Source organism: Epinephelus fuscoguttatus, linkage group LG3 (genome assembly GCF_011397635.1).
Source record: "Epinephelus fuscoguttatus linkage group LG3, E.fuscoguttatus.final_Chr_v1".
NCBI lineage: Eukaryota > Metazoa > Chordata > Actinopteri > Perciformes > Serranidae > Epinephelus > Epinephelus fuscoguttatus.
This window is the reverse complement of record NC_064754.1, coordinates 29,661,125-29,675,979: the sequence shown is the minus strand read 5'-3', so window position 1 is coordinate 29,675,979 and position 14,855 is coordinate 29,661,125. Positions and strand designations below refer to the sequence as shown.

The 14,855-nt window shown below is 40.9% G+C and overlaps 1 protein-coding gene across 1 annotated transcript in view; it reads left to right on the top strand.

The window, feature by feature from the left end:
* Nucleotides 1–10,798, top strand: part of armh3 (armadillo like helical domain containing 3) — a 36,478-nt gene extending 25,680 nt beyond the window's left edge. The window contains exons 24-26 of the mRNA XM_049572784.1: nt 263–341; nt 6,368–6,484; nt 9,139–10,798. Coding sequence (XP_049428741.1) covers nt 263–341; nt 6,368–6,484; nt 9,139–9,231 — 289 coding nt within the window. The 3' untranslated portion in view covers nt 9,232–10,798. The remainder of the gene's footprint in view (nt 1–262; nt 342–6,367; nt 6,485–9,138) is intronic.
* The last annotated feature ends 4,057 nt before the right edge of the window (nt 10,799–14,855 follow it).

The window sequence follows — 14,855 nt, the reverse complement described above, 5'->3', positions numbered from 1 at the left end:
TTAACGCTAACCATCTTGATGCACACTGCGCACTGGTCAGCCGAGTTCTAGTAGCTATGGTGGGTGAGGCGGAGGACAGATCCAGAATTTCTTAATGAGAGAGAAATAGTAACTCTGTGTGTTCAGGCCCTTTTCATAGTTCTTTAAACTTAATTAATCATGTCTAACGAAATATGACCCATAGCAGAATAGCAGAGTATTTCTACACTTCAAAGTGTTTCGAAGGGGAGAAAAACTCTGCTGTTTGTGTTTTGTCTTCCAGGGCCATCATCAACCATTTTAACCCCAAGATTGAGTCGTACGCTGCTGTGAACCACATCTCCCAGCTGTCAGAAGAACAGGTAAGCACCGCATGCCTTTTATTCTGCACGCTGACTAAAAGTTGCATGTAAATAAAAACAAACTTCAGCAGCATCTCTGGGCCATTTCGGCGAAACTCCACTGAAACATCACTCTTGTCATTTCAAAAGTAAATCTTATGAATTTTTTAGTGCACAATGGAAAAACACTCAGTACTTTGAAAGTGTTTGAGACGGGCCTCACTGCATTTTATTTTGAAAGAATGCCTATTCATCAAGAAGTAGTTACAGTGATGTGGCAGAGATGGATGACTCAGACATGGCTTATTGGGATGAGATACCTAGACAAGCAGTTGTTATCACACACCACTGAGCTTAAAACTCATCGTGGCTGATTCACTGCGCACAGTTCAGGCAGCCGGGGGGACCCTGTGTACAACAAATATGAAGCTTTTTCCACTGTACACAACAGATGGTGACATACACACGTCAGGTCCATTCCAACAGCTTTAATAATTTTCTCCTAAACATCTTTTACTATACTTGTAAGGGAAACATCCCATTTTTTAATTCTGATTATGGATTCATGTATTTGAAATACAGTAAATGTCACAGTGTCTCTGATGTCTGCGGCCTACTTCTCTGCAAACACAAACACTGAGTGAAATTAAGTCAATAAGCAACTGGACAACTTCTGAAACACTGAGTTAGTCCTTCATCAGTACAGGAAAAACTTAAGTCTGTAAGGAGGCTGAACTTCGCTGATACGAGCGCTTTGAGCTTCACTTAAGACTTTATCACTTATGTCAAATCGGTGAGGATAGGAAAACAGCCAGAAGAGCCTTTTTTTTTACAAGCTGATAAGAGAGTGATGGATTTGGTCATTATTCTCCCCAATTACCTCTCTGCTTTTATCTGCCAGATTTATTCACAACAAAGAGGGAAGGCAGAAGTTGGCTTTGGTGTGTATGAGCAGACAGTGATATGAACACAACTCTCGTTAGATAAAGTAACTTTGTTTTTGATCATTGGTAGTTTTGAGCAGACGTCTGTAACATTAGTAGTCGGGTCTATGGATCATTGTCAGCTTATGTTTTGCGAATACAAAAGTTGTGGTGTTTTTTGTCCATCTGAGGCCTGTACCTCGAAGCAGGATTTGGAGAAACAGAGCTTCTAACAAACAAATCATTTACACACTAAATGCATGAGATGTTAGCAGGATTTTAACTCATGCAAAGTTTATTTTAGTCCACAGTGATTGTGTTGCTATTTTTACAATCTGAAACTATCACTGCAACTCAGAATAATATGAGACATCTGTGTGATGAGAACTAGGAAAAAAGCTAATATTTTATTAGAAAAATAATTTTCACACTGTTAAATGGCTCAAGTTATTATAAATACAACATTCGGTCAGATAGACCTCATCAGTCATTAACTAGGCTACTCTTCCAACCTTTACTTCGATAGCAAAAACAGTCATTACTTTTAAGTGTTTTATATGATATATCCATTATCATACAACTAAATAGCAAAAAATACTCTAAACTAATGTCACATATAGACCTACAAGTAATTAAAGCTGGCAGTGAATTTTTATAGTATTTTCTATGTTTCCACATTTTCTGTTTTAAGATTACAGAGTATTGTTGACATCCCATGCCACTGATATTTTACTGTCTCACAGTCCCAGACACTTTCAGTACCATGTCAACTCATATTATATGAAACAGCCTACTTCATTCAACACCAAAACCCCATCATAGCAGATAGTATTGTATGTTTCTCAACCATTTACGTTGTGTCAGCCACAACTAGTTAGCCTATAAGCTAACAAACAGCATAAACAAATAAAAGATGCTAACGCTACGACGCTTAACTTTCTGATACGTCTGCTAGCTGCTGATTTTTGTGCACAGCAGGCTCCTTATCTGAGTCTGGGTCTGATGAGGTTAAAATGGCTAAATCTCTCCGATGTTTCCTCTAAATGCTAGCGTTAGCCATCTTTATGCACACTGCTCTGTCACCAGTGGGCAAGGCAGAGATCAGATCCAGAATTTCTCAATGAGGGAATTTCTTTTTGCTTTTTAATTAACTTTGTAAAATATTAACCATAGCAGAGTATTATTATATACTTGCATCTGGAGCATAGACTGTATAATGAAGATGGACGACATGACAGCTCCCCCAAAAGAGAAGCCAAAACATCTTGATTGTCCTCTGGCCAGATCCAGAGTTTCTTAATGAGGGAGAGGGAGTAGATGTTCTCTGTGCCCCTTTTGGAAGTTTTTATGCCTGTGCATCAGCAGAGCTGTGGTTGGAGAAATTTTGTTTTCAAGTTCTCTGCACGTCAGTATATGCATCCGTGAACGCGATACCTCAAGAACCCCCCGAGGGAATTTCCACAAATTTGGCACAAACATCTGGTTGGACTCAAGAATATATTGATTAGATTTTAATGGTCAAAGTCAAAGTTCGTTGTAACCTCGCACAACATGTTTCTGGCCATAACTCAAGAGTTCATATGCTAATTACAGCAAAACTTCACACGAATATTGAATATTAAAATGATGAAGTGATGACATTTTATATCCAAAAGGTCAAAGGTCAGCTTCACTGTGACATCATAATGTTCTGCAAAAACACTTTAATGGCCATTACTCAAGGTCATATCTCAGGAACAGAAGGGGGAGACATTTGGTTGGATACTGAGTTGATGGCACTAATCTGTGCTGATTGTATAGATCCTCTGTGCTGCCAGGTTGAAGATGTGTGTGACGTATCCACGTTTTAGAATTTGTAGCGTCTTTGCAGCATCATTCATAGCCTATTTGAAACACTGTCCAATTTTATGGCTACATATGAGTCTGGACAGACATGGATGTAAACTCTAACTGCAACAGGACTGATTCGTGGGGGCATACAACAGCAAGGTGGTACTCATAGCTTTTAACTGTAATGTGGGAAAACCATGTCAACAAAATATTAGTTTAAGTATATACTTTAAGACATGTCTGTAAGGGCACTTAAGGATAAATTGATGATTAGACCAGAGACATAGAATCTGTCATATTAACAGTATTTCATCGAAGTTCTTGTTTTTTCTGCTCCTAGAAATAATAAAAAACAGTCCCTCTGGGAGACCTTTGGTGGCTCAGGGTGTGAGGTGCAGATCATTGAACACAATGTTTGTGTCCAACTGCTCTCTACCCTCATTTGCTGTCATCTCCCCGCTGTCGCCTGCAAACAAATGACTCCCAAAATACACCTTTAAATAAACAGTCCTTTTGAAGCACTGAAAAAAAAATCATAAAATGTAGGTCGGATTTTCAGAGAGAGAATTGAGTGAACCGTATCAAGAGCTTTCAACTGAACAAAAGGCAAGTTTCATTTTAGCTCAGGCTGAAGAAAATAATGCTCACAGCAAATGGACACAAAAGGTAAAGACTGGTGTAAATTCATCCCAAAAAATACCCTGTTGTGTCTTGCATCCTAGTGATGAGCAGAGTGCACGCAAGCCCGTATTATGGACAGAATGGAGGTAGAGATTAAACTTTGATCCATTTGAGGGACATTAAGGTTGTCACTTGTTCAGATGAAGCTCTTTGTTTTTCTCCTGTGTGCCTCTCTCCTCATCTTTAAATGAAGTGTGCGACCTTGCATTTCTTTTGACACACAGTGCGCAACACACGTGCAGTAACACAGTAACCACCTGCACTCCCGCCTGCAGCGTCTTCATTCCCCATAGTGACACGAGAAGATGGATGGCCTCCAGAAACAAGCTGCATTGAAATGAGCTGCTGTACTCTGTCTGTCTGTCTTTCTGTCTGTCTCTCACAAACAATACAATATTAGTCAAGACACACTTCGGCGCACACGCAGGACTTCTTTTGTACCCGCGCTTCAAGATAAACACGACGACAACTGCGTGTGCACAATCATATCTGCTTAGTGATGCAGAAAGTAGCTCAGCTGAGACGACTGTGTGCGGGCAAAATGCTGAACCAAACACTTATCATCCCTGTCTTTGGGAAAACAGCATGTGGTAAAGGTTACATTTTTTCTCTGTCTTCTCTTGACTTTTCTTTAATCCTCCATTTACTTTATTATTTTTTTTGCATCTAACCAGTTTGTCACAGCTCATGCGTACTCCCCCTCCTCCTTCCGTCTTTTCCATTCACCACCAGTGAGAAAAACACACACACATTAGTTGAGGTTACCATTCAAACCTACCTCCACATTTCCACAGAGAGGAGGGTGATGGAGAGCTGTGAGGGAGAAGGAGGCAGAGAGAGAGATATGGGTATGAATTTTTCATCAGTATACCATCAGAGGTTGAAATAAAAACAACAGCACTTTTTTTTCCCTGAGCGGAGCTGTAGATTTATTAGACGAAAATGAAAGGACAAAGAATGTTTTCCCCTCTATTAATAAATTTGAAAATGATGAATTCAGCTGTACAGTAGATATATACTGCCAGAGCTAAAGGAGAATGTGTACGTGTTGCGTGTGACTACTGGTAGGTTAACATCTTTGTGTTAATGCGGATAAAAGCTGGACTTGCTTGAGAGGAGCATGTTGATAGAGCTTCTCTGGGAAGCATGACAAAGTGTGGCTCAAGCATCTCATTGTGAATGTTTCATGCTGTGTGGAGTGTTGCAGGGACATTAATAAAATAATGAAAAAGGTCTGCTTAGGGGCTATTTCACGGCTGAATGGGGGGATGGCAGGGGTGGAAGTGTGGAGAATCTCTGCATAATTACCTCTGATTTCAGCTCACCTTCTTATCTCAGCTGGACTCTACTTCAGGCATATGTGTCCTGTGCACTTATTACCATGGTATTCAGTCACTCACTCACCATACTGCACATGCTTGATTGTATTCGTACTGTGACCTTAAAATGATGAAGTGAGTCCTTCCCAAAGCAAAAATGCCCTCATTGTGAAACTCTGCAAAGGCTCAGACACACCAAACCAACAGCAAAGAACTAGTGGCGACGAAAGGCCGACTGTTGGTGGTATCTTGGCCAGAAAGTTGCACTGGAACACACCGCCAAGACTGCAGCTAATGGCCAACTAGCACACATTTTCTGCACCTGCGTTAGAGGAAATAACTCTCCATACTACCTGGTGGCAGCTGTCTGTATACATCATTAAAAAAGAGAAACCAGAAGACAGATAGGATGGATTCAAGATGCTACTTAGCCAGTTAGTACATTAACAACACAGCCCGATGCTAAAAAAATAAAACTTATCTTTCACAACAAGTTTGTTTTGATCTCACGCCCTCTTTACTTTAGCCATTTGTTTACTTTCCTCACTTGTGTTTCTCTTCTTGTGCGCTAAACTGAGCTGCCAATCAGAGTGACTTCACTCACTGATGGGTTCTGCTGGGTCCGACGCCATTTCAACATGCTGAATTGGCAGAAAAACAGCTGACAAAGACCCAACTACTGCCAATGATGCAGGACATGGCACAAAAACTAGGCCAACAGACGCTCACCAATGGTCCAAGATTGACCGATGGCTGACCCTCAGCTTGTTGTGCCTGGGTCCTAAAGTCTTAACTAAATCTCATTGGTACTTACTGTAAGAGACACAAACAGCGGCTCAATTTTATTACAAATTCAAGACCAGTCTGCTCATCTGAGGATTAAAAACATCATTAAATGTCCACTGTAAGATAAACCTAACAGAGTTGTAGCTAATGGTGGACAATTTTGTGGAGATATGGGACAAAACAAGTAAAAAAGCAAAAGAAAATGCTGAAAAAAAACTCATCACATAGGACAGATGTGTCCCTTTATCCAAACAACCAGTCACATCCATGGTAATAGAGTTGACCCAGACAGTCAGCACTGGAAATAACATGTAAAGGAACCAGATTCAACCAGATCATGATCCCTCATGAATAAAGATGTTGTAATAAAGTATTAAACACTAATTAATATTTGACTGTTCGCTGACTATTCAACTCAAGTATTCACTGTGTGATGCCTTAACCATTCTGTATTATGGAGTTAAGCAACATGTTCATTTTCTGTTTCCGTCATCTGTCACCCTGCTAGGTGTTGGAGGTGGTTCGGTCCAACTACGACACACTGACGCTCAAACTGCAGGATGGTTTGGACCAGTTTGAGAGGTACTCGGAGCAGCCCAAAGAGGCTGCCTTCTTCAAGGAGCTGGTAAGTCCGAGGCAGCGTATTGTGGGTGTTGAGGGTTTAATGTGGTCTACTGAGACTCAAGTTCTTCCCCAAACTTAACCCTGCCTTCTCTGCAGTGTGTCACACCACATAAAGTCAGACTCACTCCCCACTTTGGAGGATGCTCTGTGTTAAAAGGAAGGGTATAAATTATTAGGACCTTACTTTTTTTAAAAGGAGACAAATTGTCTTTTTACTCAGATTTTATGTCCCTACACACCTCAAAGCAGTTGTGTGTCCTGCAAGGTCTTTTTGCAAAGTTGACAGCTGAGAAAATGCTTTCCGTAATAGACTTTAAACAGAAATTACCACCAGAGTCCCCCCTGAGTAAGTAAAGAAAAAAGAAGTTAATCTTTGCAAATTAGATTTTTAAATCCAAATTTTAACCTGGACTTGTTTAATATTGGTGCATTATTTTCACATTTTCTTTTAAATAGTGAAACACATTGAACATAAATTCTCATTATGTAATTTCTGCGGCTAAGGGTCTCTCAATCAAAACAATAACAAAAGACCCAACTTTCATTACATCGTCAAGTAGCGTAGAGATCATGGAAGTTGTTGTTTTTATTGTTGAACAACCCCCATTGCTGATGAAAGTCTATTTGAGGTGACTCAGGCAGACATCATGTTCACGTTTGGTTAGCTTCTAAGTTTGCACTTTATGGCAACGCCTTCAACGACAGAATGCAGTCGGCATTAAATACTTGTGCTCCATCATGAGTGAGCAATACAAACAGTAGTAAACAATAGAGGGGCTTGCAACTTCCTTCCTCACTCATATTATGTCACGAATCATCTGGTGTTCCTCATGTTTAATCGGAAGTTAGAGCGCTAGAGTGTATAAAGTTTAGGCTGTAAGATACCACTGACCGGTGGCCAAATGAAACAAACCATTACCTTAAATCAGTGCTTCCCAACTGGTCCAGCCACAGGATCCAGATTTCTCCTTAGTCATTAATTCAAGGTCCACAAAGTTTAATATATTCTGTGTCAGGCGTGGATTTGGCAATGCCATTGAGCTAGTTTGCAGCTATCTGTTATTCACTCACTCTACAACAGGAAACAGCACTTCAGAATAAAAGCTAGTGCTGGAAATTCACTGTATTTCAAAATAAAGTGTGTTTTCTATAAACTTGACACATTCACAAGTCAACTGCGGTCCATTCAGAATGGACTTGCGACCCACCAGTTGGGAACTATTGCCATACATGAAGTTAGATTTTGCTTGGTTTGAACATTGTTGGAAACATTTGGGATAATTAAATATATGACTCAACAAAATCTATAACATAGGTCAAGTCAGTTTTAGACATTTAAATGTGGGAATGTTACCTAATATACCTTTAACAAAACATAAACCAGTTACAGTGAGGTATAGATGAGAAGGTAAAACGTGAAATAGAATCAGGAGGTACGATTGCAAATTAGGGGGACAGAGTTGTCTTGCCTTTAAGCTGACAGTGGAGGTAGTAAGAGTGCCCAATCCCATCCATGTGAAAGCGTCAGCCAATGGGATGAGTAAGACGGTTTAACAACATGTTATACAAGTGACCCACTGCTGGGAGATTTAGGGGTTGTACATATGGCACAAATTCATTGTGTTCAGTGTGGACTCGTGGCAGGCACGCTCAAATGCCAGAGCAACGACGTTGTGACGCGCACGCATTCCCAAGTGCCTACTTTTCAGAGCGTGAAGGCTGTGCTCCGATATAAACCAAGTTCAACTTTTGGAATGCAGCAACGCACATCACATGTCACGTGACGAGGAACAACCAATCACAGCCGACAAATATCTTTCCCTTCTTCCGTAAATATCAGTCTGTGGTAACTATGGAAAGCTGATCATTTTGGTGCAGAGCTGCCAGAGCTTTACATCTGTCCTTTAGGACGATAGGCCCACACACTTATAAAGAGTGCGTGGAAGATATATACCAGTATTTCAGGTAAATAGGCAATGATACGGTGCTTGTTAAGGTTGCTCAGCAACTGCAGACACAACCTGCCACTGCGCTCGTGAAAGCTGGCTCAAAAAAGACACAAGTGCAGCATCAAGTGCCCGACCTTGCGTTTTCCATGCGGTTGAAGACACGGCATGTGTACAGTCCATAGAAGCAGCTGGCAACACTTAGCACTTAAGGTCCAGGAGCTCCTTATTCTCTGCGCAGAGGAGGAATTTAGCCGGTTATTGCCATGTTATATCATTGTTATTGTTTAGAAAGCACTGCCGACACTTGTGCTAATTGTCACACTAGAGGCTGATACTGTTGTGTTGCACCTCCCACTTGTCACACCTCTTTATCTTTGGGAATTCTATCTAAAATCACACTCTGTGGTGGCAGTAGGCTGCTATTGTGTGGCTGTGTATAAGAAAGCAGAGCTGACGTAATGACATGTCTTCGTTGTGGCCCTATTGCAAAATCTCTGTGTAAAACAGGCTTGGGATAACCTCCTTATCCTCCTTGGGACAAATAAACTGGCCTTCATGTGTGAAATTGGTGGATTGCTCCTTTAATTAATATACGCGTGTGTATGGGTACGAGACAAGTTAAACTCAGTGTACTGACAAAGTGCAGTTTCCTCAGTTTGGCGTCTGTTTGACCTGGTAATAAATGTCCCTCTCCGTCTGTCTGCAGGTGCGCTCCATCAGCCTGAATGTGAGGAAGAATGTCTCTCTGAACACACTGAGTCAGGACGTCCTGCTCAAAGAGTTTTCCACCATCTCCTGAGACACACACACACATCCAGCCTCCTCCTCCCTTCAGACGGACATACACTGTACATTTGTGTGCTTGTGGACATGTACACTTACCTTAATTCAGACACCAAGTACAATCCCTGATTGTTCTTTCCATGATTCGTCTCGAGTCCTCATCCTCCGCCTCCCTCGAACTGAGCAGTGGAAACAGAGACGGACATGCTGACAGGCTGGATGCACCTAAAGGACAGACCTGAGAACTCTCCGGACTAGCTCCCTTTGTGGTCGTTCGTATGTGTGTGTGATAACTTAAGGAAGTGCCCATATTGCACTGGTTCTTGGTGTGCAATCTGCAGTATTGGCCGGACTGTTAACTGACACATGAAAGTTTAGATTTAATTGAAATCAAGTATTTTTAACTCAGATATTCATCTCAAACTTTTCTGTCACTGATGATGTTGTAAGTAGCTTTCACAGTACAGACTTATGATTTATCTCTCCAATAAATATTTCAGAAGATGTAGGCTTTGAGTGCAACATGTCATTCCTAACAGCATCAGTAATCGTGACCCTGAGCCTTTTTCGATTTGAATCTTACTGTAAATCCTCTTAGAGCATTAATGCTTTCTTTGCAGATGAGTGCTTGTTGTGGGAATGTTAATTTAAAACATTTCTCTAAGTGTTTGAAACAAACTTATAAGTGATTTGTATTTCCATGTTTACTAAGGGGTAGATTATTTTGAGCTGTAGTTAAGTTGAGAATGCTCTGAAGTGATGAAACCCCTTTTTTTTATTGTTGCAAATCTTTTGCTTTTGAACAAAGCCATGACTAACATTCACCACTGCACGTCACACAAGTCATCATCTCATGAATCTGAATGTGTTGGGTGGTTAGGGTAGAAGGCAAACTGTTGGAACAAAGGTTAAATGTTATGATCCATTTCAGTGTTGCTGGTGTGTCTCTGGCACATGAAGTCACTGTAGTGATAAAAAAACATCCCGGCTCGTTCTCATCCAGAACATTTGAAATGATTTGACTGGAAGCAGATCTTAATTATGCAATTTCTTCTTCACGTGTAGGGTCTTGTTTCTTTCATCTTTAACTCCTGTAGGTATATTTATGTTCCTTTTTTAAATAAAGGTTGGTTTCCTACTACTTAACAAGTGCTTCCTCCTTTGACTATTTAGGCTAGAGACATTTTAAAAAAACTTCTTTCAGTTCTTTGTAAATGAGCTTTGCAGTGTCCATGTTAGCTCGACCTACACACAAACGCGCACGCACACTCACATTGTCCTCTGCTGACACTGTCGGCCGATTCTGAGTCTGATACATTGGCCTTCAGTTGGAGACCTAATTTCTCACCCCCCACATACGGCACAAGTGAAATATGAGTTTTCATCTCATGAATATGGTCTTTAATAACAAATGTTTTTGTCTTGAATCAGTTTTAAACTTCTTGTTTCATGTTGAGCATTAATGAACTGTAAGTTTGAACTCAGTGTAAAAGGTTAGCAGCTTACACTCAATGGATTCAGTGTGTTTGGGTGAGTTTCAAGAAGTGTCATTAAAATTTTAAAAGGTGCACCTGGGTTGAATACAATTGTTCAACATCAGAAAAACATAATAAAATATATTAAATTTAAAGATGCATGAATAGATTTTTTGGCCACTTGGGGGCAGCAGAATAAGATGTGAACACAAAGTTAGCAAAATGCTCTTTAATACATCCAACAGACACAATGCAACATAATCAATCATCGGAAGTTGTCCCCCTATCTATCTGATGTAGTCCAATATTGACTCTCCAACAACTCCTGAAATACCTGCTGATGTGTTTTTTTCGTGGCATTTTTGCCCTTATTTGACAGAGGACAGGGTAGAAATAGGAGAGATAGAGGGGTATGACGTGCTGTAACCCTGTAACCACTGAGCTACAAAGGTACTCTCTACCTGTAAATGTCTTAGGCCTAGTTCACATGGACACGGGTATTTTTGAAAAGAGGTTTTTTTCCTGTCTTTATTCTCACAAACAAAATTCCAGTCCACAAACAATGGTATAAAAAAATCACTGAAGTGCCGTCAAGAGCATGCCAAACCAACACGCAGCCATATAGCCCTAATCCTTATAAACCCACACAAAGAAGAGGAAGAAGAAGAAGGAGATGTTGGCAAATCAGAAACCTGAAAAAAAAACCAATTACCATAATGCTACCCAGAGCAGTGACCTCCATACAGGCCTCCAGGAATACAGCTCAGCCTTGCAGCCAATTTTCCAAGTGGCCACTCGCAGTATTGCAGGAAAAAAAAATCCCCTGTGGCCCAAAAAGCATTTCCCCATTGGCCACCGTTATAAAAAACATGTCAAAACAAGGTCAATATTATTACTCTTTCTATTATGAATTGTAGGTCCCTGGAGGTTTTATATTTGTAACACTTTACTTAAACTGAGAAAAGCGATTTAAAACTCTGTGATGTCATCACAATGTAAAGTCTATGAGCCGAACAGGAACTCGTGGCTGGGGCCAGCAGGAAAAACACTACTGTACATACTCAACTTCATTAGAATAAATAGGCAGCATCTTGGGGTCAGGTTGTGGATTCTGATGCCCCTTTTCCTGATTTTATTTGAAAGGGTAAATTTTCATTAAAGTGGAAACATGTAGAAAGTCCTGATAGCAAGGTCAGAGCCTGGGGCAACCTCTAGCTCACCTAATAGAGTGTGCACCCAATGTAGGCTGAGCCCTCTGCTGCATCACAGGCTCAGCTTCAACCTATGGCTCTTTGATGCGTGTCATTCCCACTCTCTCTTATATTTCCTGTCTCTCTTCAGCTAGACTGTCATTAAAGGCAAAACTGCCCCAAAAATAATGTTAAAAGCAAGGTTAGAGCCAGCACTCTTTTGGACATGGCATTGCGTGAAATTTCACCTCATTTGTGATGCCTCACAAATGAGACATCAGCACACACTGATGCTACACTACACTGAAAACAGTTTCTAAAAATCTTCACCCTCAACTGAGTCAGGAGGCAGAGGCAGTTTGTATGTGGACAAAAGGCCAGAACACATCTATGTTTTCCTGTGTGACAGGGCCTTAGTTGGCCAAATTAAAGTCCCTGCCCAGTCGTCGTCCACCCACACTGCAGTTATCACTTAACCTACCTGATTAGTGCTCTTGTAATGATTGTGTGTGTGTGTGTGTGTGTGTGTGTGTGTGTGTGTGTGTGTGTGTGTGTGTGTGTGTGTGTGTGCAGACTGCTCAGTTGACATCTGTCTCACACTTAGCTTTTCTGAATCTTTCCCAGTGATGAAAAGATGCAACTTACTGCTGTAATTGCTAAATTGACTTTGACCTGTTTCTCAGCTTAACTCTACTCAACATCCACACTGATACTTCATTAAGACAATTATACTTTTACACGTTTCAACCAAATATCGGAGATATTGTTATAATGTTATCCAGCAGGAATATTTATTATATTGCATCATAACTGCATAATACCTACAGTACAGGACTCTATCAAAACTGAAACATAATCCTTAGACTCTTTTGTCCCTTATTTAACCTCTGATGATCATAGATAAAACCTCTGTGGGGAGAGATAACGTGAGAATAGCGGTCACAGTAAGTACACGCTAATTACATCAGATTGTATGCACGGATACGTTTCATTATCAAATGTATCTATATATAGTTACAAAATGCTAATCATTCTGAACACACAAATACATAAAGTGATTTGTGTTTACCAAGTTCCAGCTCAGATCTAAACTGTGAGAACAAGACTTTTAATCTGAAAATGGGACACACACACACACACCAGTCTGTTTACTCAATGTGGGTTTTTTTTTTTTTTTTTTTTTTTTAGCATTGGCAGTAGCACGGTGCAATAAAGGAGCTCAAGAATCAATATTCTGCAAGTGCACCATGACTAAATATTTGACTGAATAAATTCCATATTTGAATAAACTGGAAGAGTCAGGTCATGGTCGCTGAATCCTGCGATATCACACTGAGAAAACAGAAACTATCTTTGTCCTCCCTCTGCTGTTCCTCCATCTACCCCCCCCAACCCCCTCCTGTTGTGAAACTAATTAGCCAAAATCTCTGATAAACTTTGTCCTCCAGCTACTTCCCTAATGCTGTCTGCGCCCTCCGGCTCACACAAACAACACCAACTGGATCTTTTGTTTGTCAGAAGTTGCTCAAAGTAGCAGACAGAGGTCAGAATGGACTGCAGGCATCTGGACAAATCAGTGATGAAAGCGCTTTTTACCCATATTTCTGAAAGCTAGTTTTACATAACAAAAAGCCAAGTTTATTCTGAAACAATTCACAGATGTTTGAAGAAGTAGGAGAATTGAATTGGTTTTCATTTTCCCAATTAGGAAAGTAACTGGGTTTTATTGGTAAATAACTGCATCGTCAGCATACAGGTAGCACAAGGGGCCTACTAATACACCTTGAGAAACTGTGCAAATAATAGGTGCTGAAAAGAGTATACTTTTGTGAGTCACCGACAGAAGTCATTACAGTATAGACCAAATCATATTGTTTGTTTAGAAAAACTTCTGGGTAGAAAATCCCTATGTCACACACATAAAATGAAACAGCACTAAGCAAACACTGCCTCAGGCCCACCTGAAATAAACCAATCAGTCACCATTTTATGTCAAAACTCAGCAGGTACAGGGCAGGTTACACACAGTTCATTTCAAGTTACATTCAACGGTGTTGTGTATGAGCCACACTAGTTGTGGCATGGTTGCTGCAGTAGGCACAGCAGTTTTACGACAACTGTCGGAAATAAGGTGTGGTGTCAGAAGTCAAGATGTGTGTTGTAGTTCTTGTGTGCAGGCTCAGCGCACAATAAAGGTAATGCTAAGCTGAAAATGTGTTCCGTAAGTTATTGAACAAACGGTACCATGTAGGAGCAGGCAGGAGATGTAGACAAGAGGTTGAAGATCCAGAACAAGGTAAGCACATAGTCCAAACAGACAAACCAGTAGGGGACAGGCAGAAGGAATGTCAGGGCCAGGTGGAGGGTCGAGAAGTCAGCAGGTGAGTACTCACATGGCACACACAATGGCGAGTGTGGTGACACACTGAAAATCTCTGGACCACAGGTAAGCAGACGGGAACACTCACACTGTGGTGTCGTCGGATGGTAGTGCCAAGCAACCATAGGCAAACAGGAACCAAGGATGCAGAGGCAGATCTTGTAGTCAGGGACAGAAGGTAGGTGCATTAACCGGGAATTAGATAAGACAGGTTGGTCAGAGATAGGCAGGTTCGACAACCGGAAATCAGTCTGGTAAAAACGCAGGACAGTCTTCTATGAGCAGTGAAGAACAATCTGGCAAAGAGTTAGGCCAGGGCCACGTCCAGCCCTCGTGATGTTTTCTGCAACCTTTTTTCCATTATTATGCCTGTTAGCCTTTACCTTGGGCCATCACAAGTTGATAACGAGCACCCCCAACTCGGGGCCGTTTGGTCTCAGGGGGCCCAAAACCCCTTTTTTGGGACTACAATTGCATAAACAGTCACACAAGTATGAAATTTGGCAAGGAGTGTCCTGACACAAAGGAGAAAGTAGCTAAATCAGATTCTGAGGCATGCTGCCATTTTATTATAAAAAAAATGACTGTCTGTTTG